The sequence below is a fragment of the Glycine max genome, chromosome 12 (genome assembly GCF_000004515.6).
Source record: "Glycine max cultivar Williams 82 chromosome 12, Glycine_max_v4.0, whole genome shotgun sequence".
NCBI lineage: Eukaryota > Viridiplantae > Streptophyta > Magnoliopsida > Fabales > Fabaceae > Glycine > Glycine max.
In genome coordinates, this window is record NC_038248.2 from 1,504,402 (window position 1) to 1,528,270 (window position 23,869).

At 31.5% G+C, this 23,869-nt stretch overlaps 3 protein-coding genes and 1 long non-coding RNA gene across 5 annotated transcripts; 1 reads left to right on the forward strand and 3 right to left on the reverse strand.

Moving 5' to 3' along the window:
- Window positions 1-2,802: 2,802 nt before the first annotated feature.
- On the reverse strand, window positions 2,803-5,653 carry LOC100790252 (uncharacterized). Its single transcript, XM_006592944.1, has 4 exons — window positions 5,618-5,653; window positions 3,857-4,300; window positions 3,458-3,744; window positions 2,803-3,373 (listed from the first exon to the last, which is right to left on the reverse strand). The coding sequence occupies exons 1-4, from the start codon at window positions 5,651-5,653 to the stop codon at window positions 2,803-2,805; spliced, it is 1,338 nt and encodes a 445-aa protein (XP_006593007.1).
- LOC100812733 (porphobilinogen deaminase, chloroplastic-like) lies at window positions 5,407-8,788 on the reverse strand. 2 transcript variants are annotated; one of them, XM_014764346.3, is made up of 5 exons: window positions 8,569-8,708; window positions 7,539-7,949; window positions 6,337-6,543; window positions 5,889-6,066; window positions 5,407-5,782 (listed from the first exon to the last, which is right to left on the reverse strand). In XM_014764346.3, the coding sequence occupies exons 2-5, from the start codon at window positions 7,899-7,901 to the stop codon at window positions 5,670-5,672; spliced, it is 861 nt and encodes a 286-aa protein (XP_014619832.1). In that variant the 5' UTR covers window positions 7,902-7,949; window positions 8,569-8,708; the 3' UTR covers window positions 5,407-5,669. The 2 variants fall into 2 exon arrangements, with proteins under 2 accessions (XP_014619832.1, NP_001242644.2); NM_001255715.3 differs by having other exon boundaries at window positions 5,421-5,782; window positions 7,539-7,944; window positions 8,569-8,788.
- Window positions 8,789-13,580: 4,792 nt separating this feature from the next.
- Window positions 13,581-16,347, forward strand: LOC100815941 (uncharacterized). Its single transcript, XR_417019.4, has 4 exons — window positions 13,581-14,096; window positions 14,169-14,259; window positions 15,453-15,505; window positions 16,033-16,347. It is a non-coding gene; the product is annotated as an uncharacterized lncRNA (long non-coding RNA).
- An 860-nt stretch (window positions 16,348-17,207) lies between these two features.
- Window positions 17,208-20,134, reverse strand: LOC100775292 (glucan endo-1,3-beta-glucosidase). Its single transcript, NM_001369058.1, has 2 exons — window positions 20,048-20,134; window positions 17,208-18,292 (listed from the first exon to the last, which is right to left on the reverse strand). Exons 1-2 carry the CDS (start codon window positions 20,091-20,093, stop codon window positions 17,358-17,360), a joined length of 981 nt encoding a protein of 326 aa, NP_001355987.1. The 5' UTR covers window positions 20,094-20,134; the 3' UTR covers window positions 17,208-17,357.
- Window positions 20,135-23,869: the final 3,735 nt, after the last annotated feature.

The window sequence follows — 23,869 nt, forward strand, 5'->3', positions numbered from 1 at the left end:
GAATTAATGTAATTTAAATATAACAACATAAATTATAGTAATGAACGACATACCTCTACACTCCAGCAGAAATGGGTCACACTTGAAGAAGATAAAATCCTGCAACAATTTAGTTCAGGATATTCATTTTAAAAAATGGACTAAAAAATTGCAAGAAATAAGAATTAAATTAAAAATCCAAAGGTCACTGGATTTGAAAACACTGCTGAAAAGACTTTTAAATTTAGAGCACAAAACGCATTTAAAAACAAGAAACTGAAGAGGGTTTTCATAATAATATTATCTTTTTTTACAGTATTTTTGTTTCAAATTTGAAAGAACAAAAAATGTAACTCTTGAAAAAACAAGAAAAGGCAGATGATAGTAACTGCATTTGAAAGCATGTAATTGGAAAAGACAAAAAAGGAAGAAGCAAAACTTTATTGAAATTGCAGCAGAATTAGTGTATCTTGCTCTCAGATATGTAAAAAAGCACTATGCCTTCATATACGTAAGAAATTGCTGGTTGGCTTGCTCTCAGATAATTAACAAAACACCATGAATTGAATGTCAATTTATAAGAATAATAATAGGGGGAAATTAAATGTCGATTTACGGTTGTCATGCTGAAAACTATGGCTTTTCATTGTCCCGGTAATAGTAATTAAAGGCTAATTCAATGTTGATTATATTAGTAATATTTACCTTGCCTTTAATTGCTTGTTATTTCAATGCGACCCTCATTTTTCTGGAGAATATAATTTATACTGTTATCATGTTATTTTCATATTTAATACTATTATGTATTTTCATTGACCGGTGATAATTTCCATATTTCAAATTATGGCTTTTGATTGACCGGTGATAATAAATGCTAATTAAACATGGTGTGCATTTAAATAAATATAAGTGATCTCTCATTTTTCTATACAAATAAAGCTTTGGAATTTGGACTTGGTTGAGGATACAAATTGATAATTTATAACTAATTTATTTCATTGAATATTTGTTAACTTTCTTTTAGTGCTATTGTTATTAAAATATATTTACAAATTTAACCTCAGTTTGGGCGGACAAGGATTCCAGACTTCCTTCCTTTTATAAATAAAGATAACAATTACATTTAAAAAAAAACTACATCTATAAAATTAGTAAAATAAGATAATTCATCAACACTCCAATCCTAATAGAGTAGGAGGGCCTAGTCGATTAGTTGACAATTAGTCCATTTTAAGTTTCGATAGACCATTAGTTAATTTGTTAATTATACTCACTGCATGAATAAATGTTTAGTTGCGCAGGACGCTACAAGAAACGCGAGTAATTAAATTGCCAACAATAACATTTGTACACGTTAGATACCTCACTTTTCTAAAGTAAATTTATCTTTACGGTGAACAGATAAGGATATACTTTTGATCTAATTAAAGGAAATCATGATTTTAACCCATGTTTTTTTCTAAAGTTTTCGGACTCGCATGTTTATATAAACAGTCCTATAGTAGCACTGTTCACAGTACACACCCACTCCTTGCCCGCTGATATATCAGGGACATCAATCAAGGAAATTTCCTTAAGAATCTATTAATTTAATTTATTCATGTTATATAGATACGTAGATACAAATATGATAAATATAGTCATGAATACAAATATTAAAGATAACTATAGTCTATAAAAAATTATAAAATTTAATCTCAATTTCAGTTAATTTTAATTGTTAACTACTGACAAAGCCAGGTCCAGCTCGAGAAAGAAACCCCACCCAGCATCTTTACCCATCTTCATCATATCTTCAACAGCATAATATGGATCAATTCTGGAAGTTTCAGGCACTGCACAACGGAGTTAAAGAATAGAAACTTTTGAAGCTTTAGAAACTAAACTAGAAGTCTCAAATAATCATATAAAGAAGTTCATACCACGGGTTCCATCAGGGGAAGCAACTAAGCATCTAAACATGCAATTACCATCCTCGTTTCTGCTAGCATAGCCTGCAATTGGAGTGCGGCAATGTATTCTGCCTGCAAGAATCAGCCAACCACATACAGAAAACTAAAGTATGCAATTGCATCAAATACGAAATCCTTTTCTCCTTGAAATACTTAAAATAGAATAGTTCCTCGGTCCTCACTATAAATTCTCGTCATGGAAAAGGGAGACACGACTGGAAAAGGGGGGAGGGGTCATTGTATGTTTGAGCAGGATCTATTAGAATTTTGTCTGACATCATTATACATGTTATTTAAGACTACATTTCATGTCTTCAGAAATCCATTGATAGCATTTAGTCATTCATGTCTACTCTAATTGGAATACATGATTATAAGCTTCACCATGTAAGCAGAGCATAAAATATGAATGTTTCTGTAAGAGAAAAATATATACAGAAGAATTTCTTGAACTCTTACCAATCAGTTTTTCATCACTTTATGAAGAAAATCATAACTGTACAGCAAAAAAAATTCTATTATCCCTCTATCAATCCCTTGCCTTCTATATTCTTTTTATTAGAGATTCTATTGATGCTTGGATTCTACTTCCTTCTGTTTGCCTCACTGCCTGAGATGCCTCATGCAGATGCTGAATCCCACGACCTAAACTAGCAATGGAGGGGGCTGCAGGGAGAGACTCAACAGCACACTCAATCCCATCACCATACAAAAGCAAGCTTGTACAAGTTCCAATACTGCCTGCAAATGTAGCCCAAGGCAAGAACCCAACAGGTTGCACCTTTCGCTTCCTCATTATTTCATAGAAAGCTGTTCTCATGACTGAAATACTGGTTTTTTCAGCTGAGGCTATAACACCGTGAGCAACAGCTCAAATCTTTTCAGCAGATACTGCTGCCTTCATGATGCCAGATGTTTTGGCTCCTGAAGTCGCAATCCCTGGAGCCACAACTTTATAATGGCCAAAGGCAAAAGCCAGCACTTTCTGCATCTGGCTGAGACTGATTTTGAGTGAAGTTGGAATTTTGAAAGTGATAACCTTCACCAGTGTTGATGCAGGGACTACTTTGGTCAGTGATGAAGCTCCAAAAACTGCTGTCGCTCCAGCCCCTACTGCCACCATAGGTTTATCTGTTAATAACCACTTCTTCTCACTATGATTCATCATAACCCCTTTGACCTCAGAATTTGTGATCAGCTCTCCAACCAACTCTTTGACTTCAACAGGAAGAGGAGTATCCCAGTGCTTCCTAAGACCAGCCAAGGCAATAGCATCTACCACCGCCACAATGGTCTTAAACTTATCAGTCTGACTCCGAATGGCCTGCGCAAATAGAGTGTGCAACTTGTCATCAGCCAGAATCTCCGAGAACTCAATGTTATCTGACTTTGCAGCACCTTTCCTATTACTCGGCCTCAACCCCTTATTATTAGGAGCAATTCTAAGCCCCCCAACAGCAATTCAGAAAGTATAGACCTCAGAAACAGTTCTTTTATCAAAAACCTCCCCTCTATTCACATCCAACAGCATCTTCTGCACATGTGCCAGTGCCTTCCCAAGCGACGGAAGATCACCAAATATACTATACAAATCCTCAAGCAAAGCATAAATAGACCTGGCAAAACCAGGGGTCTCATAACTACTCGATGGCTGAATTTCCTCATTACCCTTCTCCAAAACAGAACCAGCATTAGCACCACTACTAAGCAAAAGTGGATCCAAAGAACCAGATAAAGCCTTGGCCAACATCATCCTAAGTTCCTTATCAAGAGAAAACCTCTTCAAAGCCGAAGGAGCCCAAGAAGCAGCATGCTGCTTAGGAACCAAACTATTAATAAGACTCCGAAAATGACTCCCCCTATAGGAGTTGCTATCATTATCACTATTATTACTATTACCCCCAAGAAGAAGGAGACTCTATAACAAGAAACGAAGATCCAACATCCTCAGCAGCCCTCTTAGCAGCCAACAAGGGACCATGAAAACTGGTCCCGAAAATCTCCCTCAACACAAAGTTACATGCAACACTCTCGTACATGTCCCTACCAATTTTATCAAGAAAACAACGTTTGATTACCCCGAAAGAAGAGGTCGGTACCGGAACGGAGTCCTCTTCGGACTGAAGCTCGGAGAAGGGGGAAACGGCGGCTTGCACCAAAACGGCGTCGGGTTTGATCTCCTTGATGAGACACATGGCATCGGAGGCTGATCGCTCCGATAAATTGAGAGAGGAGAGAATGTAAATGATGGATTGGGTATGGGGATCACGCAGCGCGAATACGAATTGCTTCGTGTCTTGGGGGATGCTCAGTTTCTTCACCAATTGCTTCGAATCTCTTAGCTCGTCCACTCTGAATGGCCATAGGTTCTGCAGATTCCACAACCACGCAATCGCAATTTTGAGAGAAAAAAAAAAAAAAAAAAGCAAAAACGAAGAAGAAACTGAATGCTGTGTAGTAGTCGCGCGTGATTGCTACAGATTGAGGGATTACGTCAAGATAGAATACAGTATTGATTAAAATGCTGCTAGTATTTAGTAATACTCAAAAAAAATAAAATGAAAGGGCAAATCTTCATATTCTTGCTTGAATTTGATAAGATTCATCGAAGATGTAAAATTAAAATTTAAATGTAGAAAGGTGCCATATGGAATTAGAGTCAATGGTTGAAACTTAACGGTTAAATAAAATTGTCATCCTGTTTACACGTTTAAAGATAAAAAAATTTAATTTTTATCTTTGAGATATCAAATTGTTACCCCTTAACAAATTCAAGGATGAGATATTTATCCAAAATAAAAATAAGACTAAAACCAATTCAAACTACTTCATATTAGATTGGACTAAATAATATTTAAATTTTAAATCAAATTAATTGAATGATAAAAAATTGAAGTGATTAAATCATAATATATTTTTTCTCTTGAAAATCAATCCAATTTGATTAAAAAAAAACTTACATGGTAAAATGTAAACTACTATTAATGCAAAGTAATGTTAAATAGAAAATACAAAAATTGTAATACTTTTTTAAAAAAAAACACTACAGGTAGTCTCTGTTAACAAAAATTACTTATTTTTACATAATTCATTATGTTTACATTAAACTTTCTAAATCTATTATATATTTTTTTTTTATCAATTTACAAACAACATAGCAGTTTTGCATATTAAAGTTAAGAGTCTCATTAAGTTAATAGTTTTATTAATTGAATTCATATTGACGTATTAAGTCTCATTAAGAATAATTGTGTTATCCTCAACAATAACTGCAAATGTCAACAATGACAGTGGTGAACATATTAATTATTACTGATTAGCGACAGTGATCAAATTCTTTAGTCCTTGTTGACGCCACCTGAGGTAGAAGGTAGCTAGCTAGATTTTAACAGCGATGGCCAAAGTCACCTAAAAAAGCTGGAAATTATTTTTAGATATAAATACTTTTTTGAAAACTTGTAGCAGACATGAAAGCTACTATAAAAAATATCATTCAACCAAACGCCCACGTTACACTATGAATAATACACACAACACTACAAAAATTTGGCTTTCTAATCACCTTAAGATACAACAATTGGACCATGATGAGTGGCTTATTTTTCCAACTCAGCTGAATATTTTAGTCTTTACAACATGGTTGAAGAATAGACATACTTGGGATGCAGTCAACTGAAAGAGCTGACCGTGCAACCTCCCTGATCAAGTATTGTGTTGGCCATTTAATGTGGTGGATTGTTAACGACTGAAAAAGCCAGGTCCGGCTCGAGAAAGAAGCTCCTCTCCAGCATCCTTACCCATCTTTATCATATCTTCGAAAGCATATGGGCCAATTCTGGAAGTTTCAAGCACTGCACAAACCATGTTACAGACATGCTTAAAGAATAATAATAACTTTCGAAGCTTTAGAAACTAAACTACAAGTCTCAATAGTCATAATTGAAAAGAAGTTCATACCACGGATTCCATCAGGGGATGCAACTAATCCTCTAAACAAGCAATTGCCATCCTCATTTCTGCTAGCATAGCCTGCAATAGGAGTGCGGCAAGACCCTTCCAACTTTTCAAGGAAGGCTCTTTCACAGGAAACTGCTAGTCTTGTTTCTTCATGATTCAGTGAAGCAAGGTATTCCGCCTGCATAAATCAGCCAACCACATAAAGAGAAACTAAACTAATAATTATGCAATTGTATCAAGCTCGGAATTGTTTTCTCCTTGAAATATTTAAGATAGAATAGTTCCTCAGTCCTCACTATAAAGTCTCTTATATTGATAAAGTCTCTTATACTATGGATTACAAAATGTAATCCATCATTAACTAATTATCATCTAAGGAAACATCTCTGTAACAGGCCCAAGTGGCAAGATGATGCAAATAATGCATTATAGTTAATTAAATACTCACCATTTTATCATCATTACTTCTACAGGCTATTCCAATTGCACCTTGGGCAACAGCTGGAAGCATGTCATCAATTGATAGGATCGAAGTCACATTTTCCGTCATATTTAAACGTTTGAGTCCAGCTAATGCCAATAGGGTAGCTTGGACAATGCCCTCACTGAGTTTTCTCAGCCTTGTTTGGACATTGCCACGGAAATTTTCCTCCACCTGAGATTAAAATTATAGGTTAGATAAGAATCATTCAGTGGTCCAGAAAACTAAATTGCCACTAATGAAGAACTAGAGAACAGTTAAATGAAACAAGACACAAAAAAGGAAATGTTAAAGAAACACAATCATACAGATAGAAATCATATAAGAAGGCTAGACTTTTATAAGAAGACACAGGTAATGCCCATTATCCTAGTAAAAGACTCTCAATCATGACACTGTCTATCACTTTACAGTTTACACTCATTGCCCTGATTGTATTAAGCCCTATTACCATATTTGATACCACCTATAATAAAATAACAATGGTATGAAGCAATACCAGTCCCCATTTCATGTCCTCAGAAATCTATTGATAGCATTTGGTAGACATGTTAGAATAGGATGGAGCATAACATGAGTTTTATTCTATGTTTGATGTATCTTAAAATAGAACAAAATGGGATATTAAGATAAAAAGGCAAGACATCTTAAGGAGTGGAACCAAAAAAAGGCAGAACAGGACAGAACCATGCCGTTCCGTTCTGTCCACAAACTACCATTGTATCCTTGGTTTGACAGAGAAACCATCCAATCTAGGGGCTGATTTTTAAGCATGAATAACATACAGAATCCCAGATCCACGGCAATTTATCTAAATTACAATTGGTTATAAACAAAATTAACCACCCTCCTCCCCCAATAAAAATTTGAATGCCTCCCATAGATGACCTTAACTATATAAATTATAAAGTACTAAAGTCACCAAAACAGATGGTCCACAGCTAAAAATCATCTCACAAGAAAACAGCAGTGATAATGAATTGATGATATTAGTGCCCATTCTCTCTCTTGTAAAAGGAATTGGAAATCATAATTGTGCTTTAGGCTTTTAGTATAATAATTAGAAAGATAAAAGACGATGAAAAAAGATAATGTCAAGAACAGAGAAATGAGTTTAATATTAATGGAAACATTTATATAGTGGAAAAATCATGATAATACAAGCTTACATTTAGAGATGGGTATCTGTGCAGTATCTGTGACTTTCGTCTGAGTGAAGCAGTACCAACAATACTTCCTGAGGGTAGATCAGCCAGTGAAGCTGCACTCAAGGATATAAATGCATCTCTTACATCCTCACGTGGAAGGTTGCATGGTAGAATTGTTTTATCAGGTAAGTACGTAGGAACATCTTTCATTGAGTGGACAGCGATGTCAATGTCACCGTTTATGAGTGCCTCATCTATTTCTTTTGTGAATAGGCCCTTCCCACCAATGTCTGCAAGTGGCTGTGATAGTATTTTGTCACCAGTTGTTTTTATTATTACAATCTGAATAGCCCCTTCTTCTGCTAGCTCTGCATGTGATGCCATGAGCTTGTCTCTGGTCTCATATGCCTGAGCCAGAGCTAGTGGACTGCTCTAAATATAACAAAATTATAAATAAACCCAAATAAACATGGGGAATCCAAGACCATTTGTCAAACCAAACATGGAAGCAAGCAGAATCACGCAGCTAATAACAATCAATCGGGTAAAAAATTAATAAAAAATTTTCATTACAGAAGGAAACAAAGATAAGATTGCTTTTCTTTCAAATGATTTAAATTTACTCCAATCCCTAGAGTTTAAAAGGGTATGAACTATGAAGTCAACTTAAATCTACCAAGATGGGTACAATTTACAAGCATTTCACTTTCACAGTTTCACCCATTATTTCATTTATCCTCTTTCTGAAATTTTTGTTTTTCGTACATCAAACAAAAACAAGCAAGCAGCATCGTTTAATCAAGGATCATGTGACAATCTTCATGAAGCATAACTGTTGCATAAAGTAAAGCCCATTCTGTTTCGACAATCACAAATCCACATACAAGCACAGGAATTGTCTTCATTTCTGTCATAAAACTAGCATTGAAAACTAAATTTGAAAATGAGGGCAAAGTTTTGAAGAGATTCAGGACTCAATATTTTCACAGACTTGTTCTTTAAAAGAAATGCTCATAAGAAGCTAAAGGTGTTATTTTTAAGGGGAGGGTACCTTCCTCTGGTACCAATTCTGAGGAGAGCAACCTTAGTCTGGGAAGTTTGTTGCTCAACGGCAATGGAAGCCCTGATGCCACATTTGGAGAAAGCTGAAGTTCTGATTCTGAAAGATGGGAACACCAATGCAGAGCAGAGGGTCTCCATTTCACAACTTGAATTGCCTTGCCGCTGATAGATAGATATGATTTGATCTCCCAAAGATAAAACGATAGGATATGGTCCTACCCTACCCAAACTAGTTTAATTATATTCGTCTAAAGGGATAAAATGGATTGCCCCATTATTTTTCTAAGTATTGTATTTTATTCTATCACCCCAACGATTACATTTAGTTCTTGTCGTCACCCATCATCCACTTGGGTTTTTGACTTCCTCCGTGGCTGTGGACTACTAAGTTGTCACTGGCTCCAAATTTTAGGGTTTTAACTTTTTAAGCTTATTATTATTACGTCATTATTTTTAAGAATTTTAGCTTAAAATAACTATTTTAAATATAATAAAAAAAATTGAATAGGTGTAAAATATTGGACATTGTCAATGTAAGATCCTGAAGTAAGAAAATAAAAAAAAATAAGATTAAATATGTTGTTCATACTTGTAATATATACATTTTTTTAATTTATTATCTAAAAAATAGTTTTTTATTTTACTATTTAACATTTTAAATTTTTTTATATTTATCATTAATCTTATCTATTAAGTAATGACATGTTAAATTAACATACTATCAAGTCATTAATTAAATGATGATGTGATAAGCTAACTGGGTCTAATGTGATTATTTAACAGATTTAGACTAATTACATGTTTTTAAAATAAAATTTTAAAAATATTAGATAGTAAAATAAAAAAAATTAAGTAATAAACTTAAAAACAAATATATTAAAAATATGATAAACATATTTGAGAAAAAAAAAGTATTTTTCAATATAAAATACATGTTCTTCCCAAAACATATATTTCATTTTGGCATCTCTTTGACAGGAAAAATCATTAAAGAATGGGGAAAAAACTGTTGACAAAAGGAAATGATATGGAAGATGAGAAAAATGTAAAAAATATAGGCGAATATAGTATGGTCTATTTAACTTTTTAGTTTGTATTTAAATAGACTAGATAGAATAGCCCGCCTACTAAACGGACCACGTCTTTATTTGATTTGCGTCTAGCAATTTTTCACCTCAATAATAAAAAAAATTACAAAATTATTTAAATAATATAACCTAAACATTATTTATATAAATAATACAAATCACTATTTAAGATAAGAAATCAGTTTTTCCTAAATCAATTTCTCACCTTTGTTTTATTTATATCATTTTACAATTTTTTTAATTTAGCATTAGCTAATGTAAAATACAAGAAAATTACAAATATTATTGTAACTATTTCAATTATTATTTAACCTTTTATTATATAATTGTATTTTATTGTAAATTTTATAATTATAAAATACTCTTCATTTTTGTACTTATATTTTATAATCTTAAAAAATTAAAATAAAGATTAACAAAGTACATGTGAATGAAAAAAGTATTTATTTTTTTAATAAAAAAAGCATTTTTTAATTTTTCTTTTATAATCTAATATAAACATTTTGTGTCAACTTAACTAACACTAAACTCTATTGTGTTTGATATCAAACATCATCTATGTGAAAGTTAAAAATAATTGAATCAATTCTAACAAAGTTTGTAATTTTCCTGTATTTTGCGTCAGCTTGATCGATGCTAAATAAATAAAAAATAACAAAATAATTATTGGGGAATCAAAGGTGAGAAATCTGTGGGGAATCAAATCTCACCTTAAATAATGATTTGTATCGTTCATATAAATAATTTTTGGGTTGTATTATTTGGATATTTTTTAAAAAAATTTGGTATTATTGGGGTGAAAAATTCTTGCCTCTAGTTCATTTAACTAAGGGCTAATCACTAATGAATCGGCTTGTGAGCCCAATAATAAAAAAAATGTAAGAAAATACTGTGAAAGTTAAAAATAATTGAATCAATTCTAATAAAGTTTGTAATTTTCCTATATTTTGCGTCAGCTTGATCGACGCTAAATAAATAAAAAATAACAAATTAATTTTTGGAGAATCAAAGGTGAGAAATATGTGAGGAATCAAATCTCACCTTAAATAATGATTTGTATAGTTCATATAAATAATTTTTGGGTTGTATTATTTGGATATTTTTTAAAAAAATTTGGTATTATTGGGGTGAAAAATTCTTGCGTCTAGTTCATTTAACTAAGGGCTAATCACTAATGAATCGGCTTGTGAGCCCAATAATAAAAAAAAATGTAAGAAAATACTGTATTGAAGACTTGCAAACTCAATGAATGCAGCTAATAACCTCACAATACATTTTAGAGAGGGATAATAAAGTTTACCTAAGTCTCAAACCAAATATTAGTTTCATTCCCGGTTTAAAGAATCCAAATTTGTAGGATACCACGGGTCTCATCGTGATTTAAAGATTCTAATTATAGTTCTTACTAAAAAATATTAAAAACTAAAAATATAAAAAATTGAACAAATATAACATAAGATTATGATTTCCATCTGGTAATAATCAATTTTCTGTGTTCATATTTCTTTCCTCGTGTTGATATTTTTAATTCTACTAGGGCTGGAGATGGATCATACTAAAAAGTTGCCATGCATTTGCATTTCCTTATAAATCCCCAAAAGTTGCCATGCTGATACTTGCAGGGTATTATTTCTATTTGTTTTTAGCTTTATTAAGTCCTTTCTCTTCAGGAACAAGAATGTTCCATAATCCACATGAGAATCTTGTTGAGAAGAAAATTGGAGGAGCAGAACGAGTTACAGCAAGTTATTCAACTTCAAGAAAGAAGGCTGATGAATTTGCACCTTCTAGGCTTAAGTATAATCACATTCGCCATCACCAATGTAGTCTCTCCTATAGAGCTTCTCTGCCCTCACCACAAATTCATAGTCATATTAACAACAGCCTTAAAGGAAATTAATATTACAGGTGAATTGATTGTAACCCCATGATAAGTTCCAGAAAAGCAGGATAAACACTTTGTTGATATACATTTTCTTGCACAATGACAATTGACAACCTCGTTTCAACTATTTTGATATTAATTTTGTTGCACAGTGACAACCTTGATCCAGCTAGCATGCATGATACTAGCAGTGGGAATAAGGAGAGTACAGAGGCAGAAATAACATATCAGGTATCTTTCTGGTCTTATTCTTGTCTGTTGCATCTGTAATGCAGGTTTTTGTGGTTATTACTCTTTTTTCTTTTCTCCCTTGTGGGTATGGTTGTGTTCCAAGTTTTTTATATTGTTATTTTGTTCTTTTCTTGTCTGCGGAGCAGACCCTTCATGATAGCCTTTTTGCTTCCCAAACAAAAGCTGCTGGAGATAACTGGCATTGGCAGAGGACAGTGAGAGTGCTTTATTCTCAACAACTTGATATGTCTGAACAATTTAGATCACTTCTAGTGACATAACCTCTCATTAGTTTTCTTTCATATCAAGGGTATTACTGGTTGCAGTTTGTAGGCTGCACTTCTCTGCCATAGTAATGTATGTTGTGGTGACAATTGAATTGAAGTGTGGGTTTCAGGTTCTGCATTTCTAGATTTTGAATTGTAGGCAATAAAAATAGAAGTGGGAATTGGGGATATTTTTAAGGTAACATGTACCTTTTTCTTTTCTTTTTCTTGAAAATTTCACTAGTTAAAATCAACTCAAGTTTAATTGGTTTTGAATAATTTAATATAAGTGAGATGTTTTTCAAGTTACCATGGAAAGAATTGATTTCAGGTGTAAAATAAACAGGCTCATAGTCATCAGCTTGCTTGACTGTCACTGTGCAACATCAACATGCATAAGTAATTTGAAACTATTTTCTTTGTAAAAATGGTATTGCTACGTGGAATGTTGGACACTGAGTACTCTTCCATGCATAGAGCTATGCCCGTGAGGATTGAGGAATACTTGTGGGACAGGACCCATTTTGTCCTAGTTTAATGTTAGTCAGTTATTAAATTAAACTTAAGTGTAGCAAATTAAATGAAGTACTATATATATTGTCTTGTGTTGCTTAGTGCGAGGTCCACATGTGGGGAAATGGTAATCTGCGGTCACATGGTGATGGTTTGGTGCTGATATTACAAGAGAAGAGAACAATTTTACAGGGAGGCATCACACTCTTTCACTGTCACTTATTTACAACTCAGTGAAATGTTTTGTTTGGTGGACAATAGAACCCTAATATTATGAACTTAAATTACTATTTTAGCTCTTTGCATCGTTCAATTTGTTTTGGCCAGGATTTGTAGGCTTGTAGCCTTACCACAAAGGTTCTGCAACCGTAAATGGGAAGGTAATTCGGCCTTCTCTTTCATTTTTTGTGTAAACTTTAACATATTATGTGTCAATTGAAAAATAATCAACTTATGAAGGGGCAACTGTTTAAAAAAGTAAAATAAAATATTGCAAACTATGAGTTTAACTTTATCAATACATTTTTTAACCCAGTAAAAAAAATACATTTTTAATATTTTTGTATTTCTTGATTTTTTAACCATTTAGGAGTATCTTATACCAGTACTCGTATGTGTATATATAGACAATAAAATAAAGAATAAAAAAGGCTATAAAATAAAAATCAATTAGATGACCGTTTTTACTTTTTAGTTAAAGGAGACAAACGAAACGCCGATAGCATGGGTAAAAACTGAGGCGTGTTGGAAACGGGATAGTCTAATTAATTTTGTTTGATATTGAAAATTGAATCCCAACTACCCTCATCGAAGTTAAGCTGAAGTAACAAGCATTACACTGGTTTTTGCTTCTCCAAGCATCACTTCTTTACATGCAATGAATATTCTTTTACCAAAGAAAAGAATTGCCCTCGAGCCTTATTAGAACGGTGAGGTTATAATTTCCCAAAGTTATGTTGTGTTAGGCTATATTATTTGACAAACCAACCAGTCAAACCAACCAATTTGATTATACCAACAAAACCCGAAATAATATGCCCCATTGAACTTACTTTACTCATTACACTAAGATCGGTGCAAACGAAACAAAAGGATTGATTCTTTTTCCCTTTGTACCTCCCAATGTGGGCGCGTCAGGCCTCTATTTTTTGCAAAGTCAAAGTAGACAAAGATGGGTGACTAGAAAATTTGGCTTTTTGTAAGTAAGCACACTCCACAGAGCCAGATAATCCGATTCCCATGGTTAGGAAGCAAACAGAAAAGTTTCGCATCAATGGTTCAGCAAACCCCTGTACTTTACTTAATGTTGCAGATTTAGTTTCCTTGAAAGGAAGGTGGTCCAAATGATGGCCATCCAGAAAATGGTGACGTTGCTGGCTAGATACCTGCAAGTCATGTGCCTCCACCACCACACCTATCATTCAAAGCCCCTTTATAAATAAAAAAATGCTATGCAATGCAACCTTGTTTCATAGAAATAAATGAAAGAGTGTGAAAAGTTGGTGGGTCAGCACTTGAAGATAAGGAGTTAAAGGTTTGTGCTTTATAGTAGTTTTATATATAGTTGCAAAAACCATGGGTTACTTACAAGCAGATTTTGGTGCAGGTGCAACAGAGAAACAAATACTACTCATTTAGTGTTTGTGTGTGTGTGTGTGAACTACTGAAGAGTACTCCTTGGAAACCAAAGTATAAAGGTACAACTAGTTTATCTGCTTCTTGGCGTGATTCATTTTACTGCTTCATTCATTTTCATAGTTAGATAATTTCCCAAAGTTAATGTTGTTGTATTCGATTTGATGGTTAATACTGCGTTCACTAAAATCTCTTTCTTCCGGGATTAATTTCTGGTATCTATCTTCATCTTAGAGAGGATCTATCTTCATCTTAGAGAGGAAAATGGTTGTCCAAAATCTCAAAAAACTCTTTTTTTTGGAAAGAAAAGAAATAAAAAGAAATGAATTAGACCATTTATGCATGTAAGTGATGGATCAATAAAAAGTAATACAGAACTCACGCTGGTGCAGCTCATGTTTTATCCTTGTTCCTTTTTCTGTGATTTTTGTTCCCATTGTTCTTCGTTCTGTCCTTGTGATCTCTTGAAAAAACATTCTGGGTGGGTTCGTCTCCACGTGAAAGAGAAAGTTGAAAAAAGTACAAGCGAGGGTACACGCGTCTCAGTGTACATGCGACACATCATTTCTTTTTATATTTGCTTGTTCAACAAACATTAGTCTTTGACTATGTATGACTTGCAGGCAGAGTTAAAGGGTTTCAAGTTACAACATTTAGGTTAAATTATTCGGTTCCTCTCTTTAGTTTCACGGACTTTTTAATTCTTATAATTTATAGTTTAGAAGTAATTTTTTTTTTAGATTTTAACTCTCTTTTAATTTTTTTTAAAAAAAATTAAAATATAAATTATAAAAAATTTAAAAAATCACTTTAAAATTATAAAAGACTAAAAGATAGAAACTATAAACACAAATGAGTAATTAAACCCAACATTATATTTAGTGATACACTTATAGTCTCTTCTACCTTATATAAACAAAAAAATAATTAATTTTAAGTTAATTAAGAAAGTTAATTGATATTATTTAATTTTTAAATTTTAAGTAAAAAATAAGATTAATTTTAAAATACTTTTCATTAAAACTTATATCATGAATAGAAAAATCATTAAAAATAAAAATAAAATTAAATAAAAAAATGTTTTAAGAATAATAATATTAAATACAAGCTCAACGATAAAATCACTTTTTTTTACATATGAGTTGGGTGCATTCCTATATTGTTGGTCGGTGGTAGCCACCCCCACCCTAATTCAATATAGAATAATGACAACACATATACATTGAAGTCAATGTTCTAATATGTGGAACAACAGCAGCAGCAGCATGGAAGCAATGGAAGGTGGTATATCGAATAGTACAGCTACAGGTATTAATTTCTTTTGAAATTTTATATTTATAAGATTATTTTTTATATATATGTTGACTCACACACACGCACTCAAACTAACAAATAATCTAGTACAGTACAATATTTTTACTCTATGGTTTCTTGTGGTGGCATTTTGTATGGCTTTGTCATTGACCTATAGGCTATAGCATTTGTTTAAGATATATTTTCTTCCATGAAATAAAAAATATAAAGCAAGATTTGTGATTGGCCAAATACCATTTATTCATATGATATTTTTTAATAATTTTTTTTCTATAACCACATTAATAATCTTATTTTGTAGTATTTTCTTTTCTCTTCTTATTTTATCGCACAAAAATTAGACAAATTTTATTGTGCATTTTCAATGTAATATTAAATGGAGATCGTCTTGTAATAAGGGTATCATTTTAGCATGACATGTTGTGTGTATGTATGTCCACGTGTGCCGTGAAATAAATAAAAAAAATGTTCTGTGTCTCTGTTGACAAATGTGTTGTGTTAATTGGAAATTTAATTATTAGGAACGACAGAGTCAGAGTTGGAAGCCTTGCAGAGAGAGCATGAAGAGAAAAATTTAAAAATTCAAGAGCTCAAGAGACAGATTGAATTGACAAAGAACCGCTTGGAAAAGAAAAAGAAAGAAGTCACGGAGGAGCAAATGGGAGGTTTCAATACCCTAAGCAATAAATATAACAGCCTGAGAGAGGAATACAATGCAATGCTAGCTGAGAAATTAAGGGAATCAAAGTAGTAAATCTCAAATTATTAAGCCTAGCTATAAACATTATTAGTTTCGGATATATTTAATCAAATATATGAATATAAATTAAAGTTAACTATTGTTTCTCCATCTTGCTTGTATTTTCTGTTTCAAGAAATGAGACTAAGAGGGATGATTCCCCTTGACATGAAAACATAATCTGACGAGCAATGTGTATAAATGATTAACTAGTAGTGCATATTCTTATGTTCTGCACGTACGGGATAAATTATTCATAAGAGAATAATATTTTAAATAATAAAATAAATAAATATTTTTATAAAAATTAATATGACATTCCAACATAGATTTATTATTTCTCTGCATCTTGCTTGTATTTTCTGGTTCAAGAAATGAGACTAAGAGGGGCTGTTCCCCCTTCAAACGAAAACATAATCAGACGAACATTGTTTACCAATATAGATTTATGGAGATTGATTGTCACGCACACATTAGAAAAATTTATTAAAAATCACAACTGCTCCAATATTTTTATTATAAATACTATTAAGAATGTGTTTGTTTAATGAATAATTTTTTAGTTCTAAAAATATTATTCTTGAAAATAAAACATGAAAATATTATGTCTGGATATATTATAAAAATGTGTTTGACTAACTTTAAGAATGGTTAGAAATATTTTTTATATGTTGAGGAATAATTATTCATATTTTACTATGATATTATAATATATAGGATTATTTTTATAGGGAAACATTATTTATTATTGGTTGTTTGTCATCTTAAAAAAATAATTAAGTTTAAGATGATACAAACTTCTATTTTAACGATAATAAGTAAAGAATCACTAAAAAGATAAGCTTTGTTGTACTAATGATATTAAACAGTGATTCTTATTCTTTTCTCCTTATGATAACAATCATCCAACAGAAATTTGGTTTGTATTTATTTAAACAAAGTAAGTAAAAAAAAATATCACAAACTAAATTATGACACTTCTTATATATTTGTCATTTAGGGCATAAATAAGCGTTTTACAGATGTGCATATATACTTGACACACTTATTCAAAGTAAATAGATATAGGAGCATATATATATATATATATATTTCTGTTAGTTTCAATTAGTTGAAACTAAGTTGGTATTTAGGTGATTTATCAGGATTGAAGAGACCAAAATGACGCTCAGTATCAGCACCTTGCTTCTGGTTTTCGTCAAACATGGCGAACAAGTAAGTCTCTATAGACTCACCAGGCCTCTTTGGAGTTCCATTCCCACTCGAGGCATGACGAATCAAATTAGCATAGTAAGTGCCTGCATTATCAATTGAGGCTCCAGCTCCACCTTCAGATGGCCACCCACTCTCAGAAACCACTATCTGCAAATTGGACGCTCCCACTTTCTCCAAAGCAGCATATATTGAATCCAACATAGCATCAAAGAGGTTTTGGTACCCAACGTCGTTGTTTCCTTGTTGGGTAAAAAGAGCATAGGCAAGAGGAATGCTTTGATCATTTGCATAAGCAAAGTAAGGGTACACGTTGGCAAGAAGTGGGGCCCCATTGCTCACTAGGAAGTTGATTATGGGTTTTATGTATGGCTCCGCATCGCTAGTGAAAACGCCATCATTGGGAGGGTAAGAGTTAGTAATCAAAGTAGAGTCTATAGCTGTTGACACCTTAATTTGTAAATTTGCTGATGAAATTGCATTCTGAATGTTGGTCATGGCAGATAGAATATATTGTGCCTCATTGGTATTGGGATGAATTTCATTTCCAACAGCGATGTACTTGAAATTGACGTCTTGCGAGTAAGGTGTAACATATTTATTGACCCAATCTGTAGCAGCATTGGAGTCTGTCAATGATTGAAGGGTTTCCTTAGCCACGTCCATAATCAACTCAATGCCTGAACCTCTAAGGGCTTGGAGTGCTTCTTCATCTGGGTAGTATATACGCATTCTACCAATGCCATTTGTTTTATATAAGTCCACAACTTCTTGCCTTGATGGTAGATTATCACCAATCACTCCATAGCAAACTCCTATGGATTGTGCAACTGCATAATATATTTAAGTAATAGTTAAGTCATTCTGAGATGATAAAGTCATTAATATTTCAAGGAATAAAATATATGATAAGGTTATGTGTATCGCATATATTAACAGATCGAGGGAGCTTCTCTCGTGAAAGTAAAATAGATAATTAATATTGATCGTATTGTGAGGTCAAAGATTACAATACAACCTTTTTTAAGACATGCAATTTTTTAAATGGTTAAATGATAACATTTAATTTTGACTATTATAATCAAATATTTTCTCATTACACACCCAATTTTGTAGACATGATTAAAAAGTTAATTGATGACACAAGAGTTTTGGCAACTTATAGCTGTGCGTGACTGTGGAGAAAATCGAATAAGAATTATTGTAAAAAATGAAAATTATAAAGGTAGATCATTGTATTTGAGTGATTAAAAAATTGTGCATGCTGTAAAAAAAAATGTGCATGTTTTTTTTAAATGGTCATATAGCTTCTAACTAACTTTTAATTTTCACCATCAATCTATGATTTATATGGTCACACACACTATTACAAGATTTTAAATTACACTAAAAAAAATAAGTTTGCATGTTTATAAGAAAATATTTTTTTGGATACATACATGTTAAAGAATACTTAAAACCACATCATCAAAGTCCTTAAGGTTTTTTTTTTAAAAAAATGTATGTTTGTGTGGTGACACACACATAACAAGTCTATATATTATGAAATACTTAAAACGACATCATGAAATCCTTAATAAAAAACTACAAATGACATCATATAAATCATCATTTATAAAAAGAAATTGTTGTAAGCTACAGATGTAAAAGTATGGGCCGGTGTTTAATTACGAGTATAGATTTAGATTTTGAATGTTTAGGTCAAATTTAATGCAATTCGTCCAAACTCGTTCATATACCAAATTGAGTAATAATTTTTATTTTTGAACTCGTGAACTCAATATGTTGTGCTGACATTTTTTTTTAATTTATTATTTATATATACATATATTTTAAATTACAAATATTAATTTATTGTTTAGTACAAGTATGCAACGTTGATAAAATTCAATATCTTTAGAATGTGCATTTATTTTTAATTAAATATACAATAATTAACTATAGAATATGTAAAAATTGGTAAGAAAAAAAATTATTCTTTAGGACACTTAAAATAACTATAAAAGCTTAGACCTGACTTACTCAACCCAAGTCAATTTATTTGTGACTAGATTGATTCAGTTTAAATTTAACAACAAAATCACATAAATTCAACTCAACCAATATAATTTTGAACGAATTGAATAAAAGATTTAGTTAAATCCAACTTAAACCAACCTTGAATACCCCTTATGTTAAAGCTGAAATATTCCTTGTATTTTACCTAATTGATAAAAGTTTTTTATTGATGAGAAATTTATCTTTATAATATATAAGTTTTTTTATAATATTTTATGCTATTATTTTCTCTCTATCTGTTTCTATCATGACCCTCTTAATTCTGACTTCCCTCTCTTATCTTACTATCTCTCGTATATGGTTGTAAAAAAAATTGAAATAATTAATGTGTTATATAAAGTAATAATTTGTCAGAATATTTGATATAATCTCGATAGAATGTAAATATATCCAATAAAAATAACTAAACAAATTAATATGATTATTGCAATCTATAGGCCTGCTCAAGTAGCTAGTTGTATAACATACTAAGGAGCAAAAGGGAGGAAAAAAAGTTGCGTTACTTAGGAAGGGAGAGAAATATAGACCTGTAATGGACGATAGCATTCCAACAAGCAGAAATATGGCAGACATTGCAGTGTTGTTTTTAAGAAACAAATCAATGTATTATGCCAAATCTTAACACAACTCCTATATCTTTTACCCTTAAGCCAACCTCTATTTATAAGCATACAGAACCGGAAAATATGCATGGTATGGCACGGTAGTGCTTCTACAACAAAGACTTTTAGCCCAGTCAATCAGTTATTGAGTGTTCAAAATTTGCTGTTGAATTCCAACAAAATCCAACCGCTAATTTTGGCGAATATTCATAATTATATTGATGGCCTTAATTGATAATTAAGGTCATTTCTGCATACTAGTCAGCTTGCCTTACAGGAAGGGCAATTCAACTAATTAAAATGACTCGTATATGTCTAGATTCGTATTAATTGGAAGGGTCAGAACTCAGAAGTTTGTTGCCCACTTGTTTGGGACTTCTAAATATTTTACGAAATTCCTCCCAGCTGGCTCCTTCACACTCAAATGCACGTACACACGTCACTAGTCCATTATCACCAATTTTTAATTTCTGTTATAAAAACAGTATGAACTAATTCATGGCGGCTAGAAAAAAAGAACCATTTTGTAGAAACTATAGTACCTATAGACTCAGAGTCTTTACCAGACGAACTACTTTTTATTAAACAATTAAAAAAAAATTCTTTTGTAGATCGAACACATATTACCAGAAAGAATATGAATTTAATTAGAATGAATTGAAAGTTTAGAAGTGGTTTTTTTTACATAGCTTTTTTTTCCTTGTTATAAGTGTGGAAGTGTTTTACCTTATTATGCAATGATTATGAATTGTCATGTATTGATAATAATTATGAATTGTCATGTATTGAAATATTATTCAATTTTATAACAGTTATTTCAAAAGTTATATTTAAATTAATTTTTAAAGGTAACTTTGTGCGAAGTGAAATATAATTTAGAAATGACAGAATTTGATACTTGATGATATGATGAATGTCATTTTGAGAATGGTTTTGGTAAGCTATTTATCTTAAATATGATGAGAAAGAATACACTTTTACCATAATGAGTTAACGACACTTGATGGATCAGGTGATAAAAATCTCTTAATGTTATCCACCATGCTACAATGGCTGATTTGTCTAAATCTTGGTTACAGATAACCTTATGAAAATTTTCATCTTTCCATCTCACAGCAAATGACATACTAACTTCATAGTAAATCTACATTTGATATAACAAAATAAGATTGATTAATTACACAAAATAACAAAATAATGATATGTTAATTAAATCAAAATAAAGATGACCTGATCCTTAACGTTAACGGTGTTTAAAATAATATTTGGTGAAATCGTGACCTTCAGCACAATCTTGGTCATTTGTTAATTTATTTTTAAAAAACATTTAAATTTAAGTTAAAAGTAAATGTTAAAAATGATAAATTAAAATAGATAAAAAAAAATAATTTAAACTTTTGAGTTGAAATCAAAAGTATAAGATGATAAAGACATGTTAGGAGCATATTTAAATTTATAATATTATATATATATATATATATAATTGGTTTCTAATATTCCATTATTGATTGGTAAATCATTTGATTAATAATTTGGTATTAAAATTTAAAATTACAAAAAGATATACCTAATACATATTAGGAGAATGAAATTTACCACTCAGACGATATTCAAAACAAATTATGAAAGTGAATGCGAGAGAGTAAAGGCCTTAGGAAGCAAATAAATGAGTGGGATTTGTTAACATTTATACAGAGAGATATTATTTATGTAAATTGAATATTACAAAATATAATCAGACTTTACATATTATTTATAACGTTCTTTTGATATTTTAATTATTTTAAATTACTAGATAAATTGCCATAAATGATGCTAAATCTTTTATATATACAGAAACGTTCGTTATGTAAATCTTTTAGATAAATTGCCATAAATTTCCATATTATTTTAAATTACTAGATATTTTAATTATTTTAATTATTTATGTAAAGTCCGTTATGTTATCCATTCAGCCTAACGTGACCGAAACGTTCCTATATATAGCCACAAATCAGTTTTTTTTTTTGAAAGCAAAATATTCTCCTATCTCAAAGTTGTGAGAACATTTTTACCGATAGAATCAATTTTTAATTCTTGGACAATTTTTTATGGGTCTTATGTTGTTACTCAAAATTGTGAGAACATTTTTACCAATAATTTTTTTTCTCTAAATCTTACTTTGAATTCTTGAGTTACTTTTATAGGTTGCACAATACATCCTTAAGTATATTTTATTAATTGGTTAAGAAGAGAGATGTTAAAAAACATATTTTTTGAAAGGAAGACAATTCTTGAGAATGAACTCATTCTTCATGTTGGAAATCTCTAGAGCTTGTGATAGATTTGGTGAAAAGAGGTTTTTGAATTCAAAAATCCCATTAAAGATATTTTAGGAATCTTGTATATTAGATGTTTGATAAAAAGTTGAATTAATTATGTTTTAGTGTTATTTGATTGTGCATTAAATTTTAAAATTTTCATTTTAATCTTTTTTTTTTCAATTTTTATTAAAAATATTAGTATTTTGTTAAGTTTTGAATTTTAAAATAATTAATTTAAAATAAGCATCATTATCTTTATTTTTTTTCATAAGTTATTGTTAGAGTGTATAATGTGAGAGGTCTAACTCAACCTTAAAAGTTAACTCAATTATTTCTAACACATCCCTTCACGTCAAACATTTCTTTGACTTGATGCGTGAACAATAAATGATGGGTGTGTGTCACAACGGAATACCATGTTAGAGTGTATTATGTGAGAGACGTAACTCAACTCTAAAAGCTAACTCAATGGGTGAGGGTTGTCTCTCACTTATATATTCTAATATTAGATTACTTTTAGCGTAAAACTTGAATTATTTCCTAGTTATAGTATTAAACCACTAAAAAAACCCCACCCTTTCCCTATTCATCTTCTTCTTCAAACCACATCCATTACACCATCATAACATCATTTGCGCATCGCCATCAACCCCAAACCCACCACTGGACCATCCCACCACCACCTGGACCTAAATTTGCAACCACTAATAATCAAAGGAGGAGACACCCCATATTTACCCATGTTGTAAGAACGAATATTTTCAAGATCCATCGAGGTAAACAAAAACCCCATCCATATACATCAAAACCGACCTTCCATTTTTTGGATTGAATCAGACCGAAATGCCACACATCCTTGCTCGATTAAACGCAAAGACCAACTTTACTTATACTTCTCGAGGATATCTTCCACCCTTCTAGTGTCAATTTGAACACCGCCATAGTGCCCTTCCTTGTTGGTACAGGTAGATCTCCACCACTGGGACCATCATTCAATCGTGATTCTGCCACTTACTTGTGTTAGGGCTCACGTCCTCCTCGAGAGTTGTGTCCTCATGCTCAATTTCTCCCATCAGGGATGTTTTCTTATCCTCCATAATTGGTGACAACTTAGATTGTGGTTCAAAGGATTATTATTTGCAACCAAGAAAAGGAGACACTCCAACTCCACTTAGGATGTAAGATGTAAGCGAGAACTACATAAGAGACACCCCGAAAAAGATGAATAAGGGGAATGTGGGTTTTCTTTAGAATTTATAGTTTTTGAAATAAAATAAAAAATTGACGATTTTTAGTTGTGATTATTTTAATTAATTATTTCAAAATTTAAAAGTTAATGAAATACTAATATTTTTAAGGAAAATCATAAAAAGGATCAATAATATCTTTCAAAAACTTAAAAAATCAAAATAAACTTTCAAAGTTAAATATATTAAAACATAAT